General features: G+C 32.9%; 1 protein-coding gene across 4 annotated transcripts in view; it reads left to right on the forward strand.

The window, feature by feature from the left end:
• The window catches only part of LOC145255725 (protein phosphatase 1B-like), a 466,557-nt gene that overhangs the window by 405,787 nt on the left and 48,226 nt on the right, over nt 1-12,544 (forward strand). For all 4 annotated transcript variants that reach the window (XM_080114329.1, XM_080114328.1, XM_080114331.1 and 1 more), the window contains one exon: nt 2,090-2,198. In XM_080114329.1, coding sequence (XP_079970455.1) covers nt 2,090-2,198 — 109 coding nt within the window. The remainder of the gene's footprint in view (nt 1-2,089; nt 2,199-12,544) is intronic.

The following is a 12,544-nucleotide window of genomic DNA, read 5'->3' on the forward strand; positions in this document are numbered from 1 at the left end:
ATATTACATATATATACATATATATTTATATATATACATATATATACATATATATTTATATATATACATATATATATATACATATATATATATATACATATATATATATATATTTATATACATATATATATATATATATTTATATACATATATATATATATATATATTTATATATATACATATATATATATATATTTATATATATACATATATATATATATATATTTATATATATACATATATATATATATATTTATATATATACATATATATATATATATTTATATATATATATATATATATATTTATATATATATATATATATATTTATATATATACATATATATATATTTATATATATATATATATTTATATATATACATATATATATATATATATTTATATATACATATATATATATATATTTATATATATACATATATATATATATATATATTTATATATATATATATATTTATATATATATATTTATCCTTAAGACACAGTATCCTTAAATAGAGATAGACACATTATCTTTATATAGAGACACAGTATCCTTATTTAAAGATACTGTGTCTGTGTGTGTGTCCCTCTCTCTCTCTCTGTATTTAAAGATACTCCGTGTGTGTCTCTATTTAAAGATAGTGTCTGTGCGTGTCTCTCTCTCTATTTAAAGATACTGTGTGTGTCTCTCTCTCACTATTTTAAGATACTATGTGTGTCTCTATTTTAAGATACTCTCTCTCTATTTAAAGATACTGTGTTTGTGTCCCTCTTTCTCTCTCTCTATTTAGAGATAATGTGTGTCTATTTAAAATTCTCTCTCTCTCTATCTATCTATATATATATATATATATAATGTATATATATATATAAAAAGCTATTAAAAGATAGTTAAAAATTGAGTTAAATTTGAAAATCTTAATCTCATGTTATGTCTGAAGCAAATTGTTACCCGTGTTAGTCACCAGAGCAGATTTGTAAGATCATCAATGATCACCACAAAATGACTTTTTGTAACGTTATATGACTGTAAGCGATCGGTATATTCATGTTCATCTGGGCCTCCATAGATAGAAAGTAGTGAAATTGAATGGTTCATTTGTTTGTCTCACTTTTTGCTCACATATAAATAAAGGTTTTGTATGGAATGAAAGCATATAAAAGAATAAGGATAATTTTATAAATTTTTTCTAAAAAATCTTGTAAAATCAGATTAAAAGAAGCCAATGTAATAGGATTATTATGGCAAAACAGTTTTCATGCTATTTGTATCGTAATTTGGCAAGTTGATGAGTTCGTTTTTGTTACAATCTTTATTGCTAAAACTAAGGGTGTGCAATTGTAATAGTTAGCTGGTTGGTTCGATTTAAACTATTATTTCAATAAATGATTATTATAAGGTAGCATTTATTAAATGAATCTGTAACCATAATGCATTATGTATAAAATAGGAAAGGCAAATAATAAATCAGTCATATACAAAGTTAACCAAAAAAATAAAAGGAAGTGGTGGGTTTGGGAAGAGGAAAAATTTGCCTAGGAGTGAAAGCCTTAGCTACTCTCTCAGTGTGTTTATGTAGTTGAGAGTACATCCAACAGAAAAACAAATAGCAATTATTAAACAGGGGGCAAAATGCATGTATTGTGATCTAGAAACATGCTTTAGTTGTAACTGTAAGTGGTGAACGTAAAATTTGTGCACAGGATGTTTCCTATAAAGTTGAAAGTGTCAGGTGGAAAGAGATAAAAAGAAAAATGTATAAACAAAAAGTATACAGAAAAAAACATACATAAACATACTGCAAACTGACATAACAGATGCAATGTATTCATACATGTTTGTAGAAAATTACCAAAATGACTTTTGCATTCTATATAATTTTTAAAATTGTATGAGGAGAGAAAAAGTATATAAAAGAATTTGCATGTGACCACAAACACAATGAATACATGTTTGTAGATATATCTGAAACTTTTACCAAAATAACTTGATTTGACAAGGCTAAATATATCATAAAACATTTTGGCTAAACAATTGATATAAGTGTATTTTATAAATACTTCTCTTTTTCTTTTTTTGTTTCAGAAGTCTTAGATTACAGCCATCCTGATGACGTAAATCTTTCTCTTGTGATGCACGAATTGATGAATGATGAAATAGAAGGATTACCACCTGGTGGTGGACTTAGTTCAAAGTGAGTTCATAGCATTTTTTCCAGTGTTTTTTCTTCCTACTTCCTTTGCTCATGTCATTTTAGAGGTTTCAAATGATCCAAAAAGATATCCACATGTCATATGTGCAAGTGTCGATATTTGGATTTGCTTTTCTGGCATTTCTATATTTTAATTTTCTAGAAATTGTTTAAAATTCTTTTTCTTTTTTTATTCCTTAAACTAGCAAGGCCACTCGGCGTTGCTCGGGACCGTATAAGACAATGAGAAAAATTTTGAACATACCTGTTGTTCTTAGAATAGAGGGAGTTTCTGTTTATGTATCATTTGCCATCTTGAGCAAAATATTTTACCTACCATAGGACGGGTATTACACAACATGTATGGAATAATTGGATTTTTTATATAAATGTTATACTACTCGAATATATTACATGATTTTCGATTTTGATGACATGTACGTCACAGATAAGAATTTCTTTGTTTTTTATATGGGTACTTCACTGTACAAGTACCTTGTTTCCTGGGTAGGATGCTGTAGAAGTACCTTTTTTCCTAATTTAAAAATGAAAGAACTCTATACTTTTAAGTAATTTTCTGTGCGTCTAATTTATTTGTATTTTCATCTCTTGCTATAGTGAAGAAGCACCTTGTTTCTCATTTAAGTCATGCTATTCAATTATATAACATGATTTGCGGTTTTAATGACTTTTATGCATGTCACAGGTAGGATTTTATTTGTTTTTCATGAGTACTATACTGTACAAGTACCTTATTTCTAATATATAGATGAAACTACTCGATGATTTTACATAGTTTTCTGTTGTGCAAACTTTTCTGTATGTAATAGGCGATAGTTTGTTTTTATATTAGAGTACTATATTAAAGAAGCACCTTATTTCTCATAAATGTCATACTACTTGAATATATTACATAATTTCCGGTTTGGATTACTTTTATGTATGTCACAGGTAAGATTTCCTTTGTTTTTCATATGAGTACTATACTGCACAAGTACCTTATTTCTTATCTAGGATACTGTACAAGTATCTTTTTTCTATTGTAAAAATGAAAGAACTCGATGTGTTTATGTAATTTTCCATTGTTTCATTTTTGTGCCCCAGGGGTAAGAATTTTTGTTTTTTTGTTGTTATCTGGGTGCTATAGTGAAGAAGCAACTTATTTCTCATATTTAAGTCATACTACTCAAACATTAAACGTGATTTTTGATTTTAATAACTTTCATGTATGTCACAGGTAATATATTTTTTTTTTTTCATGAGTACTATACTACACAAGTACCTTATTACTTAGATAGAATTTCTTGTACACATAAATACATTTGAAAGTAAGTGATCATTGTATGTGATTTTTTGGAATATGACATCTATACAAATATAATACATTAAATTTATAATGATCAGTTATATATATACGCGCATACTAATCATTCATAATGATCAGTAAATTAGTTTAGGGAGTGTTTCCAATACATAATACATCAACAAATACACATAATTAGAATGCATAATGATCGGTTAATTAGTTTATGAGTGGATCCAATACATACAAATATATAATTATATAAACATATTTAAAATTCATTATGATCTGTCAATTAGTTTAGGAGTGAATCCAAGACAGAAATATAGAAACGTATTCACATAATTAATATTCGTAATGATCGGTTAATTAGTTTAGGAGTAAATCAAAATGCCATTACTTGATCTATTTACGTGACTTTCGGAATGTAACACATGAGCCGATATATCATATATTTTGAATATGACATTTTCATTAGGTAAATCAAAAACATTCTGTTTTTTGTTTTTTTAATAAAAGTGTTCTTGTATATTTATTACATAACATTTAAAAATCAAGAATATCGGAATGTAAAAAAAAAAAAAAAAAAAAAAAAAAGGAAATGGAGATCAAAACCGCAACACTTGTGCTAGAAATTGGTCATGCTATCGCTGCACCAAAAGGAAAACCTCTCTAAGAATGTTGTGAAATATCTTAATAAATACATTTCTCTTCTACTCGATATACGCATGTGCAGAATGACGCCATTATGCTATGCTCATCAAGGTGTCATTGCTTTCAAGTTTGAACCCTTTTTTTTTTTTTTTTTTTTTTTTTTTTTTTTTTTTTTTTTTGAAGCCTTTAGCAATTATTTTAATCGATTACACACCTAATAAAATTCTGCACCAAAAATACAATCTTTTGAGCTATTGAATGCCATCCAATGATCATCTGTCTTGGAGGAGATACAATTTGAAAAATGGAGACACACACACAGACATAGTGAGATTTATATATTAGACTAGCAAGGCCACCCAGCGTTGCTCGGGATCATGTAAGACAATAAGAAAAATTTTGAATATACCTGTCATTCTTAGATTAGAGGAAGTTGTTTATGTTTATGTATCATTTGGCATCTTCAGCAAAAGAATATTTTACCTACCCTATGATGGTATTACGCAACATATGTATGGAATAATTGTATCTTCTCTAAGACAGGAAATTTACAACACGTATGTGGAAAAAAAATTTCCTTACCTAGGGCGGGTAATGTACAACACATATTTAAAATTATTTACACAATTTTCTGTTGTGCTAAATTTTTGGCATGTCACAGATAGAGTTTATTTTTGCATCAGAGTGCAATGGTGAAGATACACCGGATTTTTTATATAAATATTATACTACTCGAATATATTACATGATTTTCGATTTTGATGACATATGTACGTCACAAATAAGAATTTCTTTGTTTTTCATATGGGTACTTCACTGTATAAGTACCTTATTTCCTGGGTAGTATGCTTTTTTTCCTAATTTAAAAATGAAAGAACTCGATACTTTTAACTAATTTTCTGTTGTGCTAAATTTTCTGTGCGTCTAGAGTAAGTATTTGTTTTTTCATCTGGGTGCTATAGTGAAGAAGCACCCTATTTCTCATTTAAAAGTCATGCTATTCGAATATATAATGTAATTTTCGGTTTTAATAGCTTTTATGCACGTCACAGGTAGGATTTTCTTTGTTTTTCATATGAGTACTATACTGCACAAGTACCTTATTTCTTCGGTAGAATTTCTTGTACACATAAATACATTAAAAAGTAAGTGATCATTGTGTGTGATTTTTGGAGTATGACATCTATACAAACATAATACATTAAATTTATAATGATCAGTTAATTAGTATAGGAGTGAATCGAATACATAGATCCATATAAAATTCATAATGATCACTTAATTAGTTTAGGGGTGTATCCAAGACCTACAAATATATAATCATATACACATAATAAAAATTCTTAATGATCGGTTAATTAGTTTAGGAATGAATCCAATACATAGAAATATATTAGCATATGCACATAATTAATATTTGTAATGATCGGTTAATTAGTTTAGGAGTAAATCCAATACAAATGCCATTATTTGATCTTTTTACGTGATTTTTGGAATGTAACAAAAAAGCTGATATATCATAATTTTGAATATGACATTTTTGTTATGTAAATACAAAACATTCTTTTGCAATTTTTTTTAATAAGTATTCTTCCGTATTTATTACATAACATTTAAAAATCAAGAATATCGGAATGTGTAAAAAGATTTTAAAAAAAAAAAAAAAAAAAGAATTATCGAAACCGCACCACTTGTGCTAGTAATTGGCTACGATATCCAGTGCACCAAAGGGACAACCGCTTAAGATCGTTGTGAAATATCTAAATAAATAAGATTTCTCTTTTACTCGATCTACGCATGCGCAGAATGACACCATTGTGTTATGGTTGTCAAAGTGTTATTCCTTTCAAGTTTGAACCCTTTTTTGAAGCCCTTTGCTATTATTTTAATCGATTAAACACCTAATAAAATTCTGCACCCAAAAGACAATCTTTTGAGCTATTGCACGCTGTTCAATGATAATCTGTCTAAGAGGAGATACAATTTGAAATACGGAGACAGATACACACAGACATAGTGAGATTTTTTTATTTTTTTTTACACGGTGGTCACCACTTATCAAGGCCCGGAAGCCACTCAGGGATAAGGGTTATTGCAAGTACAGTACGTTAGTGTGGAGATTTAATGAAGTGTTTACTTAAGGGGGCGGTTCATTAGGAATTTGTTTATGTTGGACTTGAAGACATCCATGTTGTAGTCAGGTGGGAAGCAGGCAGACGGAACAGTTCCACAGGCGTGCAGTTCTAAGAAAGAAGTTTTGTTCATGGAATCTACGTTTTGATTTAGGCACAGCTAACAGATAAAGAGTGGGGAAATTTTTAACAGTGGATTCAGCTAGATGGGTGTTTTTCGTGAAAGATTGGCGAGGGAGGACCAGAGATTGGAGTTCAGACGAGCACCTGCCATAGAAATAACGATAAAACAAGGATAGGCTCACAACGTCTCTTCTGTGGAAGAGAGGTTGCAGGGTAGAGAAAAGGGCATCCCCTACTAAGCCACAAAGTCTATTTTGTACTCTGTTATGGCGGGATAGGCTGTTTTTAGCAGCTTCTGCCCAGATATGGCAACAGTATTCCATCCTTGGACATACTTGGCTTTTATATAGAGAATTGCATCAGTAGTGAGATATCTTCTGGAGCGGTAGAAGGATCCCACCATCTTTCCAGTGACCTTGGCAACAGACTTGATGTACATGTTCCATTTCAGATCAGGAGTAAAAGACAAACCCAGAAGCTTGTCAAAACATGGAGCTTCTCCTAGACAACAGCCATCCATTTCAATTGATGCCAGATGGGGATCAGAGCGTTAATGATGTAAAGATAGGAGTTTGGTTTTAGATGCATTAAAGATAACCAGCCACGTCTTCCCCCACTGAACCACTCGTCTTCCCCCACTGAACCACTCGAGATCAGAGGAGAGAGAATCAGAGAGAACTTTGTCATTTACGGCCTTTGATGTGTTACCGTAGATGGTCGTGTCATCAGCATAGATGTCAACGAATGATTTATGTGTTTAGGGAGGTCATTGATGTACATCAGCAAAAGAGTTTGGCCCAGGATTGACCCTTGAGGGACTCCAGCATTAATACTTATATATTCGATAACGAAAAGAAAATTAAATTCAACAATATTTGTATATTGATTATCCACGCCTAGACTAGCAGCCAATCAAAACATAGAATGTGCTTGTCCATCTTGGTATAATTAAATATTCCAACCGCCTTATGGCTTTCTTGTGTTCTTTTCAGTTTAAAGATTAACTGATCATACAATTGAGCACTGACTATTAAATTAGTGTGTTTATATATATATATATATATATATATATATATATATATACTAGCATGGGTGCCCCGCGTTGCCCAGGTGTTTGGAGGTGTATGCTGAGCAAAAAAAAAAAAAAAAAAAGGTCAATTTTTTAAACTTTGACCCCTTAACATTTATTGTTTTGGGCTCAAATCAAAGTTAGATCCATGTCCAAGGAACCTGTATCTAAAATTTCAAGTGTTTATACCCGAAATTGGCGGAGGAGTTTGATGGTTCTCAAAGGTCAAATCGTTGAACTTTGACCCCTTAACAGCAAAATTTCTGGCTGAAAGCAGATTACAAAGATTTTCCCAAATCTCAATACCCTGTATATCAAATTTCGAGTCTATAGACTGAAAATTGAGTTATTGTGTGGGGAAATGTACACACACACACACACACACACAGACAGACACGTTCACTTCCATTGATATATAGATATATGTATATATATATATCTGTGAATATATATATATATAAGTGATGGGGCAATTTTAATATTTTTCCTGATTCTGATAAAATTACTAGTTCCGTACTAAATTCCCAATTCTGATATAATTCAGATTTTTTATAAATCTCTAAATATTTAACTATAAATTGGTAATTTTGTCCCTATTACCATAAAAACACATTAAATGTGCATATATTTTCTCAAACGTAAAAACACAATGGGGTGGAGGTGATTTATCAATTTTAGTTTTACTGGTAGTTTAAAATCAACAAATGTTATTTTTTTATTACTATTAGCAGTGGAAGATTTAGTTTATGTTTAAAACTAAATCTTCAACTGTAATAATAAAATAACATATTTAATAAATCAAATAAAAAAAGATAATTAAAGAAATCGTTTTGGGTATTGGAAAGTAGATACAATTCTTTCCGATTCCGAGTAATCATCCCAGCACAAGTATGTATATTCACTTTTTGTTTCATTTCACTTCAGAGTTCTCAGAAATCCAGGGGGCCTCCTTCCTGCAGCTAACACTTGATCTCTATATGAGATACATAGATATTAAACTATTTCATTGAAGTTCTCTTCAGTAGGCCCTAACGCTTTATGTATCTTAATGTCTATCTAAAGTGTTTATTTAGTAGTGTGCCCATACTTTTTTCATTGCATTCCTGTTACAGTTTTATAATTAAAGTCACTCGGAGCGATAGTTGTCTTGTTTACAAACATTAGTAATATGTCGGTCAGTAGCTGTTTATTGATTTATCTCCCTTTGTGTTACAGGCAATCAAATGTTTATATATAGACATTGAAACAGTTTGTGTATTAAAAAGATCTTCTCTGTCCCATTTTATTTAAACTTAATTTCAAAATAGTTTTTTCTATTTTTAAATTTTATTTTTTTAAACTTTTTTTTTTTCAACTTGTAACTTCTCAATTTAGCTCTGGTTGATGTGTTGTATATCTTTTTTTATATACAATTAATTCGTAATATGCTCTGTCTCCCTTTTTATAAACTAGTTTTATAAACGTGTTGTGGGTGTGTTCTAATGGCCTTTTTGTGATCCTCTCTTTAAACCTTGTCCGCATGCATCTTCCCCCATGTCTTATATACATTTATACAGTCGGGTGTGTATTCACGCGGTCGAGCTCCTTTAAGGAGCCTTACGTTGTTTATCTACCTTAGTAGTTATTCTGGTGCTACCAGATTAGGCTGTCTATTGGCTTCCTGAAACGAAATGCTCCTACATTGATCTTCCTTTTTGTTTATTCTCTTTTGTAAAACTTAAATATGTTCTACAAAACCAAAAACAGCTCTCCCCCCCCCCCTCTTTTTTCTACATCCCCACTTCACTACTGGCTTTCTAACTTAAAACATACCAACCAATAATACTATAACCCTTTCCCTTTGCAAAACTCATTCATGTTCTGCAGGGCCAAGAATGAAAACAAAATCCAGTACAAGAACACCAAACCAAGTTTTATGACTAATGAAGGAAGTAATTAAAAACAACCAAATTAAAGTCCATGAATAAAATATTCAAAGAAATAAACAACCTGGTGGTTGAGCAGTCCATGACCTGAGAGGAAAAAAAAGTTGTAACCTTGCAACACACCACTTCGGCGCTTACCTCGACTAGACAGGAGGTCGGAGAGGCCCAATCTGATCAATCAGCTAGTCATACCAACCGCAACACTTACAATGGCAAATCTTACTCTTACTACAAACACAGGCAAACCAAATAAGTGTTAGAAGGCGGTGACAAGGGTCAATCAATTGCTGAGATAAAACCACACAACTGTTCCCTATCCAATGTTTCTATTAAACTGGGAAAATGAAACTAAAGGAGGAATCAGGAAATGATGGCACAAACTCAACAGATTAAGTATATCTTTTTTGTATTCTTGGAATGAAAGGGCGAATGGCCCTCCTCACGCTAAAAATAAAAGAACACACTTGGATGTATTTGATGCATCCAATTCAGACAGTGAGCCAGAATCCATATCAGTGAAAAACAACTTTCCAGAATTTATAGAAAAAGAAAATTTCCCATGATTCCTAGTAATAGAAATCCTAGAAGGAAAAAAAATTAGTGAACTATCCCCATTCCTAATAGAAAAAGTTACTTCACAAATATGCACGCCAAAAATGGTAAAATGAAAATGGCAATCTTCTGATTGAAATAGTTATAAATATGCTCAAAATCTCTTTAAAATGAAAAATTCCACACCTATCAATGTAGGGTATTCGCCTATGAAAAAGTTAAACATGTCTAAAGGCATCGTAAGAAGCCAGGAACTTGGCAACATCCGGTGAAATCAAAACAGCTTTTAAAAAACAAGGGGTAATTGATCACATGATCACACCCGAATTAATATCAAAAGAAATGGTCAAACCATACCCACAAATACGTACATCCTGACTTTTAATACTCCCACAACCCCACAGAAAATTAAAATCGGATATGTGATTGGAATAGTTGAACCTTATATTCCAGCCTCTCTAAGATGCTTCAGGTGCCATAAATTTGGGCATCATAGAGAAACCTGTAGAGGGTTTTTTTTTCTGTTTTTTTTTTTTTTTTTTTTTTACAGTGATCACCACTTATCAAGGCCCGGAAGCCACTCAGGGATAAGGGTTATTGCAAGTACATTACGTTAGTGTGGAGATTTGATGAAGTGTTTACTTAAGGGGGCGGTTCATTAGGAATTTGTTAACATTAGACTTGAAGACATCCAAGTTGTAGTCCGGAGGGAAGCAGGCAGACGGAACAGAGTTCCACAGGCGTGCAGTTCTAAGAAAGAAGTTTTGTTCATGGAATACGCGTTTTGATTTAGGCACAGATATAGAGTGGGGGAAATTTTTCACAGTGGATTCAGCTAGACGGGTGTTTTTCGTGAAAGATTGGCGAGGGGGGACCAGGGATTGGAGTTCAGACGAGCACCTGCCATGAAAATAACGATAAAACAAGGATAGGCTCGCAACGTCTCTTCTGTGGGAGAGGGGTTGCAGGGTAGAGAAAAGGGCATCCCCCACTAAACCACGAAGTCTATTTTGTACTCTGTCAAGGCATGATAGGCTGTTTTTGGCAGCTCCTGCCCAGATATGGCAACAGTATTCCATCCTTGGACGTACTTGGCTTTTATATAGATAGAGAATTGCATCAGTAGTGAGATATCTTCTGGAGCGGTAGAAGGATCCCACCATCTTTCCAGCGACCTTGGCAACAGACTTGATGTACGTGTTCCATTTCAGATCAGGAGTAAAGGTCAAACCCAGAAGCTTGTCAAAACACGGGGCCTCACCCAGACGAGAGCCATCCATCACAATTGATGCCAGCTGGGGATCAGAGCGTTGATGATGTAAGGATAGGAGTTTGGTTTTGGATGCATTAAAGGTAACTAGCCACATCTTCCCCCACTGAACCACGCGCTCGAGATCAGAGGAGAGAGAATCAGAGAACTTCGTCATTTACAGCCTTTGATGTGTTGCCGTAGATGGTCGTGTCATCAGCATAGATGTCAACGAATGATTTAAGTATGTGTTTAGGGAGGTCATTGATGTAGATCAGGAAGAGAGTTGGGCCCAGGATTGACCCCTGAGGGACTCCAGCATTTATATTGCAGGCCTCCGATTTTTGTCCATCGACCACTACTCTTATGAGCCTATCGGAGAGAAATGATTTAATGATTGAGAAAACATTTCCAGTTATACCGTAGCTGGAAATCTTGTGAAGTAGATATGTCAAGAGCAATTGCCCTAGAAAGGAAGCCTTTGTCAAGAGATTCACTAATCCTGTGGGATATAACCGTCAGCACATTTGCGGTAGATCTTGCAGAACGGAAACCATATTGTGTGTCACTAAGAAGGTTATTCCTGCTGAGGTGTTTGACTATTTCTCTATTCAATATGGATTCCAGCAACTTACTCATAACACACAGGAGACTTATTGGTCTGTACTGAGAGGGAGATGACTTATCACCTGAATTCTTAAGTACAGGGCAAACTGATGAGGTCTTCCAGGGAGTCGGAAAGCACTTCTCCTTAAGGCAGCGCTTAAATAGTTTTGTAAGTATGGGGCAAGTTCAGGTTGAAGCTTTTTTAACACTATAATTGGGATGCCATCAGGGCCAGTTGCTTTACTGGAATCTAGGTTCTTGATTAGCTTGGTGACCTCATGCACGGATATTTGTATGTTACCTAGCTTGTTCTGTGTTATAGGAGGAAATATGGGGAGTTGATGGCCTTCGTCGTAGAATTAGCTGCAAAGTTCTTTGCAAATAGTTTGGCCTTGTCTGACGCTGACGAGATGACCTCTGGTCCATTGATAATGGTTGGGATAGAACACACACTTCTGTTCAGGATCCTATTTGTTATTTGCCAAAACTGGTGGGAACCAAGCCGCTGATCAGCTACCTTGGATTTAACAGACTGGGCATATAGCTCTCTTGCATTTTTTATTACTCTTTTACAGTGGTTGCTGGCAGTCCTGAAAGCAGCTTTAGTCTCAGTGCATCTATTACGTTGGTAGCTATGGAAAAAGTGATTTCTGTGCGCGATAGCAGCAGCACATTCTGGGGAGAACCATGGCTGGCTGTTAGGTTTTTGTTGGAATTTTTTAGATGGTATGAATTG

This window comes from Euprymna scolopes, chromosome 31, assembly GCF_053919585.1.
Source record: "Euprymna scolopes isolate OS-2025 chromosome 31, ASM5391958v1, whole genome shotgun sequence".
In the NCBI taxonomy this organism is placed as follows: Eukaryota; Metazoa; Mollusca; class Cephalopoda; order Sepiida; family Sepiolidae; genus Euprymna; species Euprymna scolopes.